Source organism: Eutrema salsugineum, unplaced genomic scaffold, assembly GCF_000478725.1.
Source record: "Eutrema salsugineum unplaced genomic scaffold, Eutsalg1_0 scaffold_11, whole genome shotgun sequence".
Classification (NCBI taxonomy): domain Eukaryota; kingdom Viridiplantae; phylum Streptophyta; class Magnoliopsida; order Brassicales; family Brassicaceae; genus Eutrema; species Eutrema salsugineum.
Genome location: NW_006256901.1, coordinates 1,842,977 through 1,863,871, shown reverse-complemented (window position 1 = coordinate 1,863,871; position 20,895 = coordinate 1,842,977). Strand labels below are relative to the sequence as shown.

Sequence of the window (20,895 nt, the reverse complement as noted above, 5' to 3'; positions counted from 1 at the left end):
AGAACAAAATATTTGATTTAGGGTTTACACTTAGTAGACTTCAATATGGAAGTCTGTTAAACCGAATAAATTAACTTTACCGGAAATTAAACTGAAAATAATTTTCCTAACCAAAAATTAAACCGAAATTAAACCAAAAAATATTAGTCATATATATAAGATGTAACCCTAATTTTTTAGTGGAAAAAAAACTCCCGCCTCTCTCTTAAACGGCGCATCACTCGTTGTTTGCGACATCTAAGGGGCGATTTCATTGCCGCAGCTGGTTCCCTCCTCGTTGCCGGATTTCTCGTTGGTCGCCGGCACTAAATGGTAAACCATCGTTACTCTCTTTGGTTGTCCGTTGAAAGACTCTCTCTCTTCCATATATTTGGATTCTTAATTGACATGCGTGACAGGTTAGAATCCGAAGTGGGGAAGATTAATCTTCCGGATGAGAGTGAACTGGAGTTCGGATTAGAGCGGTGGCGGTGAACAGCTCAGTCTCGGCGGTGGCGCGTGGAGGAGCTTCTCCTCCTCATTCGATCCCGGAGGACAGCGAAGACGTAGACGTCGGAGGAGAAAGCGGCGGCGGAGAGAGGCTAGACAAGAATTTCGGGTTCGGGAAGAACTTTGAAGGAAAGTACGAGCTTGGGAAGGAGGTAGGGCGAGGGCATTTCGGTCATACTTGTTGGGCAAAGGCCAAGAAAGGGAAGATCAAGGGCCAAACAGTGGCCGTCAAAATCATCTCTAAAGCTAAGGTGTTTGTTACTTCTGTTCACACCACATAATCACATTTCTAATACATTTTTAAGATCTCGTTTTGAGTACATTATTCTCTAATTGATGGAATGTAGATTATTGGTTTGTATATATTATAGAGATATTACGATGATGAATTGGGTTTGTGGCGTTTTTCTTTTCAGATGACATCGGCTTTATCGATTGAAGATGTTCGTCGAGAAGTGAAACTGTTGGAAGCTTTGTCTGGGCATAGGCATATGGTAAAGTTCTACGATGTATACGAGGACGCTGATAATGTCTTTGTTGTTATGGAGTAAGTAGTCTAACTCTACATTGTTCCTTGATAATAATTTGATATATAGCAACCAAACTAAATAAATGAGTCGACTTGAGATATTCAATCTTCCTCTCTAATATGCTCTCAGGTTATGCGAAGGTGGAGAGCTATTGGACAGGATTTTGGCGAGGTAAATCCAGAGTACATTTTTTTTTTGAATCTTCTTGCTTAAATTCGGACTACTCAGGCTTGTTAGCTTTGCATTGAATATGGGTTTAACCTTGTGTTATTGTCTTGGATATTACTGCAGAGGTGGTCGATACCCTGAAGTCGATGCCAAACGTATTCTTGTACAGATTTTGTCTGCAACAGCATTTTTTCACCTTCAAGGTGTTGTGCACCGTGATCTGAAGCCGGAGGTACACAGTTTGCCCCACTAAATTGCTGATATATATCAATTAACTCCCTCTTCTTTGCTCTAACATATGGTACATTTTTGTAAGCAGAATTTTCTCTTTACCAGCAGAAATGAGGATGCAATACTCAAGGTCATTGATTTTGGCTTGTCTGATTTCATTAGATACGGTAGTGATCTATTTCCTTGTTCCTCTTTCTCATTACATGATTCTGCATATAGAAGTCAGGCTTTGACAGTAAAGTTTTCTGATGAATTAATCTTTTATATTTGCAGATCAGCGTCTCAATGATGTTGTAGGAAGTGCGTACTATGTTGCACCTGAAGTACTCCATAGGTCTTATAGCACTGAAGCAGATATGTGGAGCATCGGCGTCTTATGGCATGAGCACTTACGTGCACTGTTTTTTTGGGTCTATTTAACTTAATCCTTTGTCTATTCTGGTTTTTCTTGTTATAGTCATTAAGCAGAATATCAATATGAAAAATTGTAAAACATATGCATCATGTAATGCAAATTGATGTTAATATATGAAGATCTTTTCAGTTTATCTTTTTAAGGGGTATGATAACAAACCTTAAACATGATCAAAAGTCTTGACTGCACATATTGTCTTTTACCAAGTGTCCAAGACAATGTTTTAAATCAGCTTATGTCACTTTATCAACTTAATGTTGTATGTAATATCAACTTTTGTGACTTCATTTTGTATGTGCTATAAATGTTAACTTGTAAACAAGAATACAAAAACATTGCACAAAATACAAGTTCTCTTCCATCTCCTATTTTCAATTGAACTATTCTATATCAAAAAACACAAAAAATCATATTAGCAAACATAATTATAAACCAAATTATGGCAAACACATAGAACACAAATTTTTCTAGCAATTAGACTTCGTGTGCAGACTTCATCCGTAGACTGCTGGAGAAGTCTACTTTTACAAGCTAACTAGCTTATAAATCAAAAAAATTGATTTCACACTAATTATCGACTTAAATCAAATGAAAATCATTGAGTAGTTCAACCACTTGCTAACACGCATATCCAAACCTAAAAATTTTAAAAAACATTATAAATATTTTTGAAAAGCGTTTTTAAAATAAATACAAATAGTAGACTTCCCAATTAGACTTCATTAGTAGACTTCAGGAGAAGTCTACTGAAGTCTACTTTGATAAGCTAAGTAGCTTAAAAATCAAAACTTCTGATTCAACAATAAATATCGAATGAAATGAAATGAAATTCACTGGGTAGTTCAATCACTTACTAAGAACCAATTCTAATCCAAAATTTTTAAAAAATACTTTATAAATTTGCCTAAAAAGCGTTTTTAAAAAAATTGCAATAAGTAGACTTCTAAAGCAGACTTCAAACGTAGACTGGAGGAGAAGACTACTTTTTCATAGTGAAGTCTACTAAAGAAGTCTACTAAAAAACAGGTTATTTTTGCAATTGACCAATCCGTTGACTTTTCCTTCAGTAGACTTCAGAAGTAGACTTCCGGCCAAAAAGGTTACTTTAGCATTTAACCAAGCCATTGACTAACAAAGTAGACTTCTATTGTAGACTTCATGTAAGAGTAGACTTCTCTGACAGTCTACTTTTGAAGTCTACTTTTTCAATAGAAGTCTACGAAAAAAAATAGGTTATTTTTGCAATTGACAATCTTTAGTAGACTTCACTGTGAAGTCTACTCAAAAAAAGATTCCTTCTAAGTTTGACCGAAAAATATAAGTAGACTTCCCAAAGAAGTCTACAGTTTTTAGATTTCTTTCTGAAGTCTACTGCAGCTTTCCAGAGTTTTCTGAATTTTTTATTTTTTAAAAAACTTTAGTCAAACACTAAAATGACCTATACGTTTTTGGTCAAACTACAAAAGTAACTTAAAAGTAGACTTCTTGTGCAGACGTAAACAGTAGACTTTAGAAAGAAGTCTACATTAAAAAGTCAAAATACGGTCAACTACAAAAATAACCTCTTTTCTTTCGTAGAGACTTCTTAAGCCTTCATTTGAAGTCTACTATGCTTTTTTTTGCTTTCAAAGGATATCGAGTAGACTTCTCGTGAGGTTTAATGAAGTCTACTTTTAAAAGGTCAATTGCAAAAATAACCTTATGTTGACTAGTAGACTTCAGTATACTTCACGAGAAGTCTACTTTCGCGATATGAAAACTGAAATATGGAGAAATTGAAGTGCGACGATTACCTTTAACAAAATTGAGCTCGGCTACAGTTCTTTTAAGCACCCAGAACTCAGGATTTCAACAAAAATAAACAACCCAGATGTCAAGTAACCAGAAATCACCGAAAATACATGATTTTTGGCATTGTAACTTAGCCCAGATGTTTTGGAGAAGAAATTATGAAAGAATGAGGAAGGTTATGAGTGAATGAGCTCAGATATTTACTTATTACAACTTTAAAATTGGTTGAGAAGCATTTATTCCATTTTCATGGTTGTTCATGGTGGTTGAAGAAATTGAAGAAGATGGCATTCTCGTAATTAAAAGGTATTTAGAAGGTCCAAGGAGACTTTAGCCAAATTAAAGAAAAATCGAAATAATAGATGTATAATGGCATTTTCGTTAATAGTTTAAGTGGGAAAGATAAAACTGTGAGAAAATGACAAAAGTTAGAGAGAGAAAAAAAAGAGGTTAATTTGGTGTTTGACTTTGAAATATGGGTTAAATCTGAAATTCTCCCAAAATTTTAAGCCATGCAAAAATTCTTTTTTGTGATAAAATTATGAAAATTATAATATAATAAAGATGATGTTAGAATTAATGATCTTCAAGTATTGTTCTGTAATGTGTCATGTCAATTCGATGTTGGTTTAGTAGAAAAATCAAACCAACATTATGTTATTTCGATTATGCATTACAAAACAAAATGTAACGAAGACTGAGAGCGATTTGAGAAGTTGATGAAAATTACTTCTGACTATTCGCCCCTCATGTTCTTAACCCACATCTCTCTAATAACCGATTATGGACGACAATGATAGCAATGGCAAAGACAAAACACTAATTTAATTAATATGGTCGTCAATACTTTACTTTTTCACCATGGCATTGATTTACAAATGCATTCAAATAAATATATATCCGTAGTAACGGTTCTTTACGACGATGGTTCTTTACTCGGTGCAGGCTTGATAAAAGAGAACTCTTTAGAATGATTTTCACCGGCACGGCTAGTCTCACCGGTCTTGGTCTCCATCTTATCTTGATCAACCTTCACAACAAGCTCGACATTTGGTGACATAGGTGGAGTCAAAGCCTCGTTGTCAGTGTCTAGATCCGATGATGTCTCAGGTTCAAGCCCTTCGTATCTCATCGAATGTCCTGTGGTTTTATAACGCTGCAATGACCGTACGGACAAAGAAGACCTAACCGTTGATGCCGTAGGGCTCACGCTTCCATCTCCACCTAGTCTCTTGGTGGTCCTCGCTTTCCCTCCTTTCTTCTTCTTCACAGCCATTCTCCATTTCTTGAGCGCTTTCGATGTTTGTTCATCGAAAACCGATTTCTTCATCCGCGAACCCATCTGTGATTACGCAGATTTTCTCAGTTTAAAAAGTTCGATCCTGTTTTAGGTTATGAACAAAGGAAAGTTACCTGAGTAACGAGTGCATAAAGAGGGAGTGTGATGTAGCTGCAAAGGCATAATACTCCTACACTTCAAGAACAAAAAAAAAACAAGAAACAAGATTAGTCTAAGTTTATGTGTTTGTGCAAACATATTCAATACCTTCTATGTATCTGAGATTAGATTCGTACGCTATTGCTACTTTTACAAGGGCAATCTTGAAGTTAGGATGGTAGCATGAATCTTTTCCAAAAGAATACTGAATTACAAACAGAGGATTAGTCATTCTTGTGAAAAAGGAAATCCCCACACCAACAAAAAACAAGAAAAATCTTAAGTTGGTGTTACCCATATCCAGAAGAAATATGTAATCTGAAAAGCGTTCTGCAAGAAAAAGGAAAACATTCAGCAAAATATGAAATCAGAAAGGAGAGAAACTTGTGGTTGTGTTGTGTGATTACTCTGTTTCTAAGCATACCTGAAACAAGGCGAAATGGATGAGATGGAGAATCAGTTGGGGACGATGGAACCAGAAATACTCATCGTTGCCTTGTACAAGCGGCATTCCCTGAACAACTGCATGTTTATCGGTGATCCCCATAGCCATCCTTGCCATGATCGCTTGAAGTTTCGTCCCCACAGCTAGAATTATCTGAAAAAAAACCAACAAGTTTATCAAAAACTGTGAATGAAGAAGTCCTTAAAAGACAACTTCTATTTGGAACATTTCAAAGAACCAAGAGAAAGATATCTTACAATAACCGGCAATGCAGTTCCGAAATACAATGCCTTGAAGCCTAAAATACCAAGCAAGAGGATCAAAACACAGTCCACTCAAAAATTTCTAATATACTCGGATTCTCACCTTCAACATTTAGGAGTAGGAATAGCACAAACGATGCCCACAAGACCGGGCTGTAACAAAAACCAACCATTAGTGTTTGTATTAAAAAGAAGTTAATCATCCTTGTTTGCAGAGAGTCTTAAGAAGTTACCTGACTCCAACAACCAGCTTGAAATCCTCCTCCAACGATCTTTTTATGTATTTTTGGAAGTTAAATTGAGCTCCTGGACCAAAATGAACCTTCATAAACCACAAAAAGAGTCTCTTAGCAAGAACGACGTGATACTAAATCGACAAATGCATTTATAAGTTTAAAAACTCACAGTGATGAATCCATTTCGCAATGTCAAATAGTCAGTTTTCCCAACAGATCTGAAAAACTGTCTGAAGAAACATCCCTGAAACGCATTGTATTAACCGAAAGTGAGAACCAGATCAAGAATTGACTAAGCAGAGAGTAGAGAAAAAGATGGTGATAATTCTTACAATATAGAAAAAGAATGGAATCCGAGTCCAGAAACTAGTGTGCGCTCTTACAAAAGACGTTTCATGAGTTAGCCTAAATCTGGAAGTATCTGAAACCAAGAACAGCAACAACATAGGAGTCAATAATCAGAGCTCAAGAAACCACAAAGACAAAGACTACAAGATATGATCACCTGTTGAAAACTCGTAATCGTGGGAAGATGTCTCTTTCTCCCAATGCTTCCATCCACGCATCTGAAAAGACTCACGTTCTTTAAAATTACTGAAAAAATAAGGCTGATAATTGTCCAAAGAAGCGAATTTTCTAAGTACCTTTAGCCTCCCAAGCATCATGGTTAAGAAGCTGTAGAGAACGTGTAAAATGGCTAAGAAGAATATGAGGATGTGCAGCTGATGAAGCGCCTTGGCAGAGATAAGCTGTTCATAACCCTACACTAACAACACGGTATGTCAGCTACAATTTTTGGAGCTACAAGACGATAATGAAAACATAAATCCCACCTCTTCGCATCTTTTGGAAGGTGGTTCATCTCCTGATAGGAATCTGTGCTCAAACCACAAGAGTCTCCTGTGACCTTCCCCTTTCTCATCCTCCTCCTCTTTCCATGCAGTAGGAGCAGGGCACGGGAGCATCGTATGAGCAACATGTGAAGGGATACAAATCTTCAAAATGTAGTTTTGTCCAAATGTCAGAAGCAAAGAGATGAATCCAAGAATCATCAGCTCTGCAACATAGAGGAAACAATTCATATTGAGAACTTACAATGGAGAAATTGAAACTTTCAGTCAAAGTCTTTGGCCAAGTAAAGCTCTTTACTTGTGGCAAGACTCAGATTTTAGAAATTCCAAAACAGAACAGAAATGAACAAATTAATCGAAAACATTGTAATTTTCACCTGATTTGATCTTCTCCAAGGCATCGAGAAGAGCTTTCTTGTGCCGGTCCGATAGAACCTAAAATCAAGAACAAGTTTCGCTTCAAGACAAATACCCAATTCAAATACGAACATAAACCTAAAATCTAAAAGACAAAGATAGTTCCTTTTCTCGAATCAAAGAGAACCCATTTCCATAAAGTCCTGGAATTCAACATAAAACTAAAAGAGACTTATCATACCGTTCCAACTTTGTGAATCAGCTTCTCAAGAACAACGGAGACAACGATGAAGAAAGTGCAGACGGCTGCAACAGCCCAAGTCGGTGTCTGATTAAGCGCTCTGTCTTTAGCCTCATCCTCCGCCATTACCACCGTCTCTCCTCCGCCGAACAAAGACCACCAGAGGCCGAGACAAATCAGCCGATGAAGCAAAGTACCATTGATTCCAAACATACCTCCGTGTTTTTTTTTTCAGACCAAGTTATTGGGTGTACCTGCTTCGGCTTCGATACTTAAACACAACAAGTAAATTGTTGAAGTTGACAGAGTAATGAGCTGTCTTCAAAAATCACATTTTCGGAAGCTACACACTTTGGTTTTGGTGTTTTCACGCGGTTGCAAAAGTCTCGAACTTGTTACCTATTTCGAGAAACCCTTCAAATCAATGGATGAATGGAGGATGCAGAAATGAAATCTGTCTCCGGAGATTATAGATTCCCTTAAATCGAGGAAGTTTAGATTAGTTTTTTTCTTTTGTCAGAGTAAGAAAAATGATATATTTCTTTATGAATCATTTATGGGGTTTTAGGCAGAGGAAGAGGAGAGAAGAGAGTAAGTATAAGCGCGTGAGATTGTTTTTTCAAAAAAAAAAAAATTGAGAGGAGTGAGATGTGGCTTTGATTGAGAAACTCTGATTGTCTTTTTAATTCTTTTTTGACCCAAGAAAGATATAAATTCTGGAAATCGAAAAGAAAATGACATTTCCATAAATTACTGGTTTTGTGTTCGAGTATCTAACATAATTTGGTAACATTGGATTCTCAAAATTTAACTGAATATGATCACACTACTATTTTAGTATTTTTGTTTAATCTTTATGGTGCAAATTGTTTTTTTTTTTTAGCATAGACGAAGATAGAGACTGAGAAAAGCCGGTTGTCAAAAAAAAAAAAGTCTGAGAAAAGCCTAGTGGTGTATTTTTTGTTCGCTTTCTAATGCTTTATTTTATGTTTTTGGCTTTCTAGATTGATTTCACATTCTATCTAGAACATAAATCGCGTTAACATGTTTTGGCTTTTTTTTCTTCTTCTTTATCTTAATTATTTAACGACATCTAAAGTTCTAAACTCTAAAGCTTCTTTCTTACAGAAGCCATCTCCTACTCGAGTGGAACAAAATATTACAAAATGATTTTTATTCTTATTATATTTTCAAAGCACATATGTTTGTTTTCGTAACTAGAAAAATGATATTTGTAGTACACTTTTATGTTGGCAATTCCGGTGGATATGTGGATGTCTTTCATATAAGCCAATAAGAAGGGACACTAATTTAATATATATTTTATGTTAAAGGACACGAATTTAATCTTATGATAAGTTAAATTAAAAATTAGAATCAAGAACGGCAAATGTTGCTTTTGTCTTTCTTCACCTAACCAAATAAAGCATTGCATGTTGACAAATGACAATACGTCCTCATTCAATTATAGTATGTTTGTACCTGCTTGCTTACTCATCTATGATATATATAAATCTGATTATCTGATACAAAAAAGGAAAATAATATACCGAACACTCAAAATGAAAATTAAGATTAATACCATTAGCTGACTATGCTTGACGATAATATTCCAGTAATTATTGTGATTCATTTTTCCGTGTGATTTTAAATAGCGTAGATTTTGCGTGTGATTTTAAAATTTATCATATTATTTTACTTGGTGAAAAGTTTCTATAACAAATTATGCACCGTGAAAATGAACCACTAATTTTACAAACATGCAACCGTAGTTTTCCTTCAAATTATTCCTCCAACCCTTAAACCCTCAAAAAGTTACCAAACGAAAAATGGATCTCTGATTGAATATTGAAATTTGAAATATTACATCTGTTTATGTATTTATTTGTGTAAATGCAATATTAATTTTTCAAATGTATTAAATGTGACGCTGACTAATTTTGCCTATTATGAATTATGAGCTTTTAAAAAAGAAAAAAAGAAAAAAGATATTTTGCTGCTGTTATATGAAAGAATGGCTGAGAAGTCACAAATGAAAAAAAATTAATCTACCCTGCCATAAATTAATCTGAGTGTTATAAAGGACATGATTTTTCGAAAATGCCCTTAATGAAAAGTAAATATGGCATTGCTGATTGTCTTTGTTTTCTTTTATTTAAAAAATCGAAAAAGTTGAGAAATGAAAATTGGAAAATTATAAAACCAAAACCGAATCTGGTTTCTTCCCATAACCCGAAATTATGGGTTAACATATTGAACCGAAATCCGAAATCGAAAATTCTTCCCAGAAATCGTCCGATCGAATCTTCTATCCGTTTTCGTTTTTTATCGCTCGGCGCGGTGCGCCGGCCTTCTCTGAACCCGTGGTGTTCGGCAAATCTCGGTGCAGAGCCGTCGTTTGGTAATATGGTAACTTCTTCTACAGTTTGGGGATTAGGGTTTAGTAATCGATTTGTCAATTCCGGTCGTTTTAGGTTGCACATTGGATAGTAGAGTGGCGTATATATGTCGATTTAGTCTTCTGAGTGTTAAAATTTAACTTGTTGCCGTTGAATCGAGCTGAATCGGAGGTTTGTAAAGTGAATCAGTGAGATATGGGACAACTGGTACAATTAGGTTAACTGAATGGAAATGGACAACTGGTACAATTGGGTTAACTGAATGGAAAAGGACAACTGGTACAATTGGGATAACTGAATGTAATGGGAAAACCGGTACAATTCGGGTAAGTAAATGGAATGGGACAACTGGTACAACTCGGTTTACTGAATGGAATGGGACAACTGGTACAATTGGGATAACTGAGTTGAATTGGTTAACTTTTCAGGAATGGGACAATAAGGATAATTGGGACAATTGGGACCCGGAATGTATTGGGACAACTGGTACAATTGGGATAACTGATTGAGATAAGTGGGACAACTGGGACAATTGGTACAACTATGGGAAAAAAGGAAACATTGTTATTCGTTAATGACTTAGTTTTTTTGGTTTTGTGAACAGAAGAAGATGAGCGGCCACACAAACATACATTTTGAGTATGGAGGATGTTATTATAAGGAAGGAGAGGAGTTTAAATGGATATCAAGAAGCTCCATCTATGCTATATCATTTAAAACCTCTTTGGATGAGGTAACATATTCGATGGTGGTAGATGGTATATGCAAGAAAATTGGGGTAAACGATAGTGAGAAGAAGCTCAAGTTAAGCTACATTCCGTTGGTAGCTAAGCCACTCAATGAGTCATGCATTGTTGATGATGGTGATGTGTATGTCTATCTAACAACTGTGGATAAAGAGGGACTTAGATCTCTGTTGCATGTGGAGATAATGGAAGATTTGGAAAGAGATAAGATTCAAGAGCTAGAAACAGGCGATATCATGCTTGAAATCGTAGAAGCAGCGAAAGAACATGACGAACTTGCTATTGTGGCTGTACCTGAGACTGAGACACAGATAGTGATTGATGATACTGTTTCACAACCGGATGATCAGGGTTTAGAAGAGCCTGCAGAGTATGATATGGATGAGCATGATCACGTTGAGCCTGCTGGGGCTTCAGAACCGACTCAGTTTGTTATTGAATGGGAAGATGGTGCTGGTTTTGAGAAAAATCAAGAATTTCGATCGAAAGAGGCGTTGCGAGTATTGGTTGGCAGAGCTTCGTATAAGGGATGTTTTGAGGTTAAAACAGTGAAGTCTGATCCTGGCCGACTCAGTCTTAGATGCCGTCAAGCTGAACATGGTTGTTCATGGTATATACATGCTGTAAGAATGAAGGATTCAACTTACTTCAGCCTTAGAGTATACAGGAAAATGCATAGTTGCTCTCGGGTCCTTACCAGCACAATTGAGAACAAAAGAAAAGGTACTCCACAAGTTGTAGCAGATGTTTTGCGTGCATCGTATCCAGGTGTAGTGGACACACCGGCTCCTAGAAGTATTGTGAAGGTTGTTCAAAATGAAGCTCATGTGAATGTGTCCTACTCTACTGCGTTGAGAGGAAAAAAACTGGCGATTAGTCAAGTGAGGGGTAGTCCGGAAGAAAGCTTTCAAAGATTGCATTCTTATCTGTATGTGTTGAAGCTGGTGAACCCCGGAACAGTGACGAGCCTGAAAGTGGATGCTAATAATAAGTTCAAGTATCTTTTTGTTGCTTTGGGTGCCAGCATTGAAGGCTTTAGTTCAATGAGGAAAGTCATAGTGGTGGATGCGACTTTTCTTAAAAATGTTTATGGTGGTATGCTAGTATTTGCCACGGCTCAAGATCCTAATCATCACCATTACCCTATTGCAATGGGTGTAATCGATAGTGAAAAAGACTCTAGTTGGAGGTGGTTTTTAGAAATGCTGAAAACTGTTATACCAGATAATCCTGAGATCGTTTTTATGAGTGACAGACACACAAGCATAACGAAGGCAGTGCAGGAGGTATACCCTCTGTCTCAGCATGGATTTTGTGTGTGGCACTTGTCTCGTAATGTGAGGGGTAAAGCAGCCAATGGTTGGAAGGATTTGTGTTCTAAAAAATTCATTGAGTGCGCTCATAAGTACACCGAAAGTGAGTTTCTAATTGCATACACCGAATTTGGTAGAATGTTTCCCAAAGCTGCGGAGTACTTAGAGAATGGTCTTCCTCTTGATAAATGGGCACGGTGGAATTTTAAAGGGGACAAGTATAACTTGGACACAGGCAATGCCTGTAAATCAATGAACAGCATCTTCAAGAAGGCGAGAAAGTATGCACTATTGCCTTTGATTGATGCGTATGTTGAGAAAGTGTCTAAATGGTTCAACAGGCATAGGAATAACATAGCTGGTGCATCATATTCGAAGAAACTGGTGCCGTATGTGGAAAACGAGTTGCATAAACAATGTGCAATTGCGACCAAATTAGATGTGACTGAGCTAAATCTACCTGGGCTTGAATACTGTGTTGTTGGAGTTGATGGGAAGAGCTATCTGGTTAATTTGGAAACAAAAAGTTGTGGTTGTCGCATGTTTGATATTGATAAGATTCCATGTGTTCATGCAATAGCCGCAACCATTGCAATGATGCGGACGTCCTCAAGAAGAAGAGACTTACACATTTTCGATTTATGCTCGAGATACTACTTGATTGATACTTGGGCGATGGCTTACCACAGAACCATCTATATGGTGCCGCATCATTCTACTTGGATTATTCCGGAGGAGGTAGCTAATTTAGTTGTTTACCCACCAGACTACACCAAAAAAGCAGGAAGAAAGAGGGAGAAGCGGTTTCCTTCCACCGGAGAAGCTCGCAGGAGTCAGAAGGCCAACCCAAACACAAACATTGGCCGTTGGTTTCAACCACCAAACCCAAGGGGCGGTCAGAGCGGTCAGAGCGGTCAGAGCGGTCAAGGCGGTCAGAGCGGTCAGGGCGGTGAGAGCTAGGCCTAAGGAATATTTTAATTATCTTAGATTTCTTGCAATACTATGTATCTTGCAACTAGGACAATTATGTGCAACTATGACAGGGTTTAGGCAAAATAGAATAAAGTGGACAATTGGTACAATTGGGACAACTGTGAGAAACAAGGACAACTATGACAAGTCGGACAACTAGAACAACTAGGACGACTATGACAATTTGGACAACTAGAACAACTAGGACAACTATGAAAATTTGGACAACTAGAACAACTAGGACAACTATGACAATGTTGGACAACTAGAACAACTAGGACAGCTATGACAATGTTGGACAACTAGAACAACTAGGACAACTATGACAAATTGGACAAACTAATTTCTTTAAATTCGTAAACACTAAACAAATACAGCCCTAAACCATTAACTACTGGGTACTCAACGACTACCACTAAACACTTTAAAAAAACCCATTATTTTCTGAAAATAAGATATACCATTTGTGTTTCTAATGAAATAACTCTTATGGTATAAGGCATTTTTTGACAATGGTTTCCATCTTATAAGAGGCTACATGTAAAAATATGGGAAATACAAAAGTAAGGGCACGACACCCTTGGGGCATGTATAAAATGTTCAAGGGTTAAGGGGACAACTAAAAAAAGAATGTTCTTGTTAAAGGACAACTGAAAAAACTTAAAAATCGTCCAAAGGACAACTTTGACAATTTTGGGACAACCGGACAACTAGGTACAACTATGATGTCAACATAAAATGCACGTGTTTAGAATGGCGGCTGAGGATAAAATTATAAGTTTTTCCGCTGTACTTGTCTCTTTTTGGTTGTCGTTTAGCGTTTTCTCTTTCATAGAAAAGGGTCAAAGGGTTTCTTCTCCTCTTATTCTCTTTCCCAATTTTTCCCCAAATAGGTTTTCTAGGGTTTCCGCCGCATAATGGATAAATATCAGATAGCCCTTGCGAAATTGGCTGAAAAGAAGAATGATGGCTCTTCTTCTGTCTTGCCTAAGAAGGATTACGGGATGACCACTAGATGGGGACCCGAAGTCAATGGAGTCAGGACCATTCTTCCATGCTCTGTACAAAAGGGAATTCCAAAGGTTTGTTATTGCGGCATAGCTCCAATTGGGTGTTTAACTGACAACTCCACGCTTGACAGGGGCCGAAAATATTATGGTTGCTTCTACGGCTGCTGTGGCCCCAAAAATTTCCCTGAAGTAAGTCAATTGGGTTTTCAATTTTGATTTATAATTTGAGTCTCAGGGTTTATTTCTGAGTTTGGGGATTTCAGGTTCCCAGTTGTGGCTTCAAGAAATGGTGGGATCTCGCTATAATCGAAGAGATTGAAATGTTGAATGATACTCAAGAAGCCATGCGGGCTTTGTTTGACATTGTTTTCTCGAAGTTAAACCAGTTGGAGTCAAAGGTGGCATCCCTTGAAGCAGCTATAAAAAAGCGTTAAGGATGAAGAAGATGACCTTTTCAGTTTGACCTTTTTTCCCCTTGTTATGTTGCTACTATGCTTTGATTTATTTTGAACTATTTCTCCTAAATAAAACTACGCAGTTGTACCAGTTGTCCTAATATATCGCATATAGTTGTACGAGTTGTCCTAAATAAAACAAGGAAATTATACCAGTTGTCCTAAATAAAACAAGGAAATTGTACCAGTTGTCCTAAACCCTAAACAGATTGTACCACAAAGAAAAACATATAATCTTAAACATAAAACATCATACTTCTTGGCTTTCTTGGCTTTTCTCGCAGAAGTATAAGGCGACTTCTTGTACTGTGAAATCTTCCTGGCCCTCTTAGTTCCACCTCGACCTCTAACGGCCTTTGAGGAGGATGCTTCTGCTGGTGCTGCGCTTACATTGGCCGATGCAGGTGGTGGTGCAGTTGATGGCCGAACATCCCAATACATGAAATCAGCTTCCTCCGATGTGTCAACCAGTTTTACCTTGTAACGGTTGTTCGCCACAATTGCCCTCACTATCCCTTGATGCCAGACATCACGCTGCAACACCTCCACACGATCCAACAAAGCATACGACGAGTTTAGGGTAGGACGTGATGCACCTCGTCGTCCGGTGGCAACTGGTGAGGACGCGGCTGGTGGTTGACCGATGGCAACTGGTGAGGACGCGGCTGGTGGTTGACCGGTGCCAACTGGTGAGGACACGGCTGGTGGTTGACCGGTGCCAACTGGTGAGGACACGGCTGGTGGTTGACCGGTGCCAACTGGTGAAGAGGCGGGTGGTGCAGGGGATTGGTGAAGGACTAACTGCTCAAGCGTCGCCACTCTTTTTTCCAACAGACCAATGGTAGCCCTGAGCTCCAACAATGATGTCGACTCAGGTGCTGGTGCTTGAGGAATCTCGACTGTGCTCCCTACACCCCGATGTTGAATCTCTAACTCATACAAAGATCTCCAGAAGATCTTCTTCTTCTTCACCGTGAGATGATGCATCCAATCCTCAACACCTACATCAATGAGTCCTATCCCATCATCATATCTAGGATCTAATATCCGAGACAATAGTTTTTCTTCACCCGAGTCTGCAGGCTTCAAGATGCTATGGATGTCCTGGCAACAAAACAAAAGAAACAAATTAGTGACAAACCAAAATAAAAGAAACATAGTTGCACCAGTTGTCCTAATTGTCCCACGACCAATAATCTGTAATATTGCATAGTTGTACCAGTTGTCCTAATTGTCCCACGACCAATAAAAGAAACATAGTTGCACCAGTTGTCCTAATTGTCCCACGACCAATAATCTGTAATATTGCATAGTTGTACCAGTTGTCCTAATTGTCCCACGACCAATAAAAGAAACATAGTTGTACCAGTTGTCCTAATTGTCCCACGACCAATTATATTACATAGTTGTACCAGTTGTTCTTATTGTCCCGCGACCAAAAATTTTAATATTACTATGTTGTACCACTTGTCCTAATACCACTACCAACAAGTCAAACATAGTTGTACCCTATTGTCCAATAACCAAACCAATCAAATACTAACCTTTACACTTGTTCCAATTGCTGAGTTTATATCATCCAATGGAATGCCTTTCATGCATACATCGGCGAACTTGTGCTTGCACATCCTCGGACAGTCTTTCTCTGCAGGTACGGCTTCTCGAAATTTTCGCCCAAGGCTAGGAATACACTCAAAAGCAAGTATCTAGACACAAAGTCAAAAAATTAAACCACTAATAAATGTAAATAATTTAGATTCTATAAACTATTGAATGAGAATTACCTGTAGAGGAATAATGAAACCAGACAAGGGACATTCTGCTTTTTTGCCTTTCATGGTGCCATCAAACTTTGCCATCACACGCCGAATCTCCTTCATCATGTCATCGAATGTGTAACACCCCCAAGGGAATGATTTACACATATTCAAATCACTGACAACTCTGAGCAAGAACGGATCAATATTACCATCAGTCTTGTATTTCGCCTTCACTACCTTGCATAAAAACCAGAGGAGGGCCATTTTCTTCCTGTCCACAGAGGGATCCTTCATTTCATCTAATTTTTCTTCCACCTCCCCAATCTTGATTTTATCATCCCTACCAAAGTGCTTCTTAACAAACTTTGTGTTCCCCAAATTGTTGTAGTCAGCCGGATAATCACGACAGTCAAGTCCACTCAAAAGCGCATGCTCTCCCAGAGAATACCTTATCGGAACTCCGTTAACAACAAACCAGCACTCACTAAGCCTATCAGTATGAGCAGTGTGAAGGAGAAGCATCCACAACCCTTGATTCATGTGGTTGGGCTCCTTGAACATGTGAAAAATGTGCTTAAATTGAGGATGCGCTCTGAACCATGATTTCTCCTCATCAAGTTTTTCAATCTTGTCCACAACAGCTCTAACTGAGCACCTTGTCAATATCCTACAACCCTGGCTGTACTCGGTTGGACCGAAGTAAAGCTTCTCAGGCACCATCGGTTGCCTGCCATCATCGGCATCCTGAAATAAAAACAAGAAACACAATCATGAAATTTAGTTGTCCCAGTTATCCCAGTTGTCCAAATGCCAAACGTAATTTTGTGCAAATAGTTGTCCTAGTTGTCCCAGTTGTCCGAATGCCAAACGTAATTTCGTGCAAATAGTTAGTTGTCCTAGTTGTCCTAGTATTCCAAATGACAAACGTTATTTCATCAGTCACAGTTATTCCAGTTGTCCCAGTTGTCCAAATGCCAAACGTAATTTCTAATCACACATAGTTATCCTAGTTGTCCTAGTTGTCCAAATACCCAACATAATTTCATTCAAATAGTTATCCTAGTTGTCCTAGTTGTCCAATGACCAAACATAATTTCGTTTAAAGTATACTTACCTCTAAATCTTCATCTGCCTCTTCGCCATCCTCTTCTTCCGCTGAATTTTCTTCCTCTTCATTTCCTTCCTCTTCATGTCCTTTCTCTCCTTCTCCCTCGTCGTCTTTCTCGGGTGTCCCCCCTCCGTCTTCGTCTGCTTCTTTCTCGGACTCCTCTTCTCCACTATCTTTCTTGGATTGCTCATCCTCGACTTCCTCTTCCCCTGTTTCTTTCTCGGATTCCTCTTCCTCGGCTTCTTTCTCTGATTCCTCTTCCTCGGCTTCTTTCTCTGATTTCTCTTCCTCGCCTTCTCTTCCTGAAGCCTCATCCTTAGATACATCTCTCTCGCCTTCTTTCTGGGATTCTACCACACCCTCTTCCTCAGCTACTGTATCCGCTAAACCCACTTTTTCAGGTTCCTCGCGAGATTCCAACCGCTCCTCTGGTTGATCCGTCGCACTTTCTTCCATGGGTGTTGGTGCGGTTTCTGGGGCTTCTTTGGTGGTTTCCGTACTGACTGGTTTTGATTCCGTCAATGATTCTTCTTCACCCGAGTTTCTTCATGGGTTGTTTCTTCATCATTCGCTGGAGGGTTTGGTGTTATTCCGGGTTCTTTATCTTCCATATCTGCTTCTTCGCTGCGCTTGGGTACAGATTCGTTCGAATCATAGACCACACCCTTAAGTCGAATTTTAGCCATCGAGTTACGCTGGATTTAGGGTTTGTCTTGATGGAGTTAGAAGGCTCAAATTATGTAATATATAGTACGGGAATTGAAGAAAGGAAAGTTGAAGAATGAGCAGTTACAAAATCGAGCAAGTGTCGTTTGAAGGGGGAAGTTACAGAATTTTCGGAAGAGAGAAGGAAGTGGGGAAGAATCGGGGAAGATGAAAAGAGAAAGGGGGAGGACAAAATTTGATTTTCGTTTTTAAGGTTATGTTTGGTTTTCAAAATTAAATTCATTCGATTCGGTTTTCTTTACCCAATTCTCGGTTTACCAATTTCAATTCCCTGATTTTTGATTTCAAATTAAATAATTTTTTTTTTTACCCAGATATTCGGATCGGGTATAAAACGGGTGGGTTTAACCCAGATATTTTCGTGATTTTTGAGATATATAAGGATAAGGGTATAATTAACCAGGTTTCTGTTAATAAATTTAATTCGAAAATAAAATTGTTTATTGGGAGATAGCTTTTTAGCCAAATTTTTCTCCACATATGGCTTTTCAGCCTCGCTCTGCTGTTATATTGTACAATCTTGCTAAATGGTCCAATTCATGTGGGGCTATTTCACTACTTCTCATGATCTAAATAAATTTATGATGACCCCATGATTAAATGTAACGTTGGAAAAAAAATTCTTTTTAGTTTTGATAACAACGTTCAGATATGTATCCTAATGAATTATCCGAATATTTGAATTCTAAAATTAAGACGGAAATATCGTATCAAAAAGTGTTCAAGGTTGATTCAGCCTAAAATCGAATTTGCCGCGATTTAGGTTCACTAAAGATAAACCGGATTTAATCGAGTAATACATGGTTGAAGACGGAGACGAAAGGAGCATCTTAACTCGAGTGGTCGTTTATTATTATTATTGACAGAAGGAATAGTAAAATTAGGAGGTTTTACCATTCTTTCATTATTATGGTCTAGAGTGGGTTTGAATAGGCCCAAATTCACAATGTCCAAATATATATAAATCATCACACATTTGTCAATACTATTATTACCCTATATTGGGCCTATCATATGAATACTAGCCATACTACTATTAGTCCACCGCCCAACTTTCCGTTGCGATTTTAGAACAAACATCTCTTTATTTTTTTTAACAAACATATTTTTTGGATGCAATTATACCAACCAGATTCCATCAAAATTTCACAGTTAAACATGTTTAAGCGAGAATAATACTAGAATAGGTAACTTCTCGAGAAGTTCTCGTGTTGCACCTTTTAGAAACAAGAACAAACATATCTCAAAAACAAATTATTAGAAAAGAAAACCTACATGAGTATTATAATTTACCTTTATTCACCCACGGGCCACGGGAACATGTATTTGTCTTCTATTTCACCCTAAAAAAGATAAAAATAGATTATTGTTAGTAACTCTTACATTTAAAGTTAAAAAATAACCAACAGCCAATACAGAATGGATTAATCTATAGATTGTTAGTTTGACAACACTAGTTGGAGTATCTTTTTCTACTTTTATTATTTACTAGATGGCGCAGTAAATAGTGTAACTAATGGCATAGCAGTTCAGACCCATGACCGAGTACTAGAGCCGTGCCTTCCATTATTCAAAAAAGGCATTTGCTTTAGGCCACAAACAAAATTTCAAAATTAAGGGTCACATCTCTGTAACAAATAGTTTAATTAGTAGATTGAATTAACTTTTATATGTGGTTTTACCTATTATAAATATAAATTGTATGATTAAATTTTAGGATTTTAAACAAAATATTATATACTTACATCTATATACTTATATCATTATACTAATACATACATAAAATGGTTAAAATAGAATTTAGTTTATAATGATATATAAAATCATTAAAACAAAAGTTTTTTTAAAAAAAAATTACAAAGATTTAAAATTTGCCTTAGGCCTCTATAAGTTTAGGCACGGCACTGCCGAATACTAGTTTGATGTTTGTACTGTAGAAGTGGACGAAAATCAACCCTAAACCCTCCTCGTGACTATGATAGCGCTTAAAATCGACAAGAGGTTTTTCTTCGAACATAATTAAGATCCAGCCATTAAGTCTAGGTGGCATCTAATGACTACTTATTTTTAGGTGCAAAAGAAATAAAAAGACTTCAATCAAGTATCGTCAGTTACTATTGAAATTTATCGTAAATTTTTAAATAATTTACATCAATATATAAGGGAGTAACTAATTTTTTTTTTCTAGCGGTGATTACTAATTTAGACACATGTGTTTTCAGGATTCTTTTATAATGGCTTACAGGTACCGCTATAGGTTTCAAGATTCTGTTTCTTGTTCTTTCTTAAAACTGTTTACAATTCAGGCACAAACGTAAGCTTTGTAGAAGAAATATCTTGTTTGAACTTGATTATTGTTTTTTCCCAAGTTACGTGTATATATAACATATAATTCCCTATTTATTTTGTAATGATTCGAGTTGTGATTGTTTGCTGATTTATCAACGATATATGATGATATCAGTAATATAGTTCCCTAATTATTTTGGAACGACTAAATAATTCTAGCTGTGATGTTAGCTGATCTCAGAACAGATAAATATATATATATATATATATAATATTCTATTTATTTTGAAAGGAATAAATGATTCTAGTTGAGATGTTAGATGATTCTCAACGATATGATCTCAGTACAAATTATTGGTCTATTTAAGAACTTGAGTGTCGTCCCATTTACATCACGTAGTCCACTTTATCCTCCAGCTCTAGACAAAGACATACGTGCATACGAATCTATGCATGTGTCATGTGTACATCTGTTTAGCTATTTACGGTAAATATACATATATATTGCATAAATTTTATTTTAATATGGTGAAGAGAAGTTATTTGTATATTCTAGAACAGGAGAGAAACTTTTTGAAAAATATATACTAAATTAGGATATAAATGTTTCAAAAAACACAATAAAAAATAATAAGCTATTACATGTGACTATTAGATATTAT

At 37.2% G+C, this 20,895-nt stretch overlaps 2 protein-coding genes across 2 annotated transcripts; one reads left to right on the top strand and one right to left on the bottom strand.

Annotated features, from left to right (window-relative positions):
- Positions 1-387: 387 nt before the first annotated feature.
- Positions 388-1,882, top strand: LOC18026089 (CDPK-related kinase 4). The gene is made up of 8 exons (XM_024160807.1): positions 388-398; positions 461-740; positions 906-1,036; positions 1,149-1,190; positions 1,311-1,419; positions 1,507-1,585; positions 1,692-1,818; positions 1,876-1,882. Exons 1-8 carry the CDS (start codon positions 388-390, stop codon positions 1,880-1,882), a joined length of 786 nt encoding a protein of 261 aa, XP_024016575.1.
- A 2,492-nt stretch (positions 1,883-4,374) lies between these two features.
- Positions 4,375-8,060, bottom strand: LOC18026088 (MLO-like protein 8). Its single transcript, XM_006409238.2, has 15 exons — positions 7,456-8,060; positions 7,235-7,292; positions 6,840-7,063; positions 6,651-6,767; positions 6,512-6,572; positions 6,339-6,427; positions 6,176-6,250; positions 6,004-6,092; positions 5,874-5,923; positions 5,765-5,805; positions 5,487-5,660; positions 5,357-5,392; positions 5,200-5,267; positions 5,038-5,098; positions 4,375-4,966 (listed from the first exon to the last, which is right to left on the bottom strand). Exons 1-15 carry the CDS (start codon positions 7,666-7,668, stop codon positions 4,541-4,543), a joined length of 1,782 nt encoding a protein of 593 aa, XP_006409301.1. The 5' UTR covers positions 7,669-8,060; the 3' UTR covers positions 4,375-4,540.
- Positions 8,061-20,895: the final 12,835 nt, after the last annotated feature.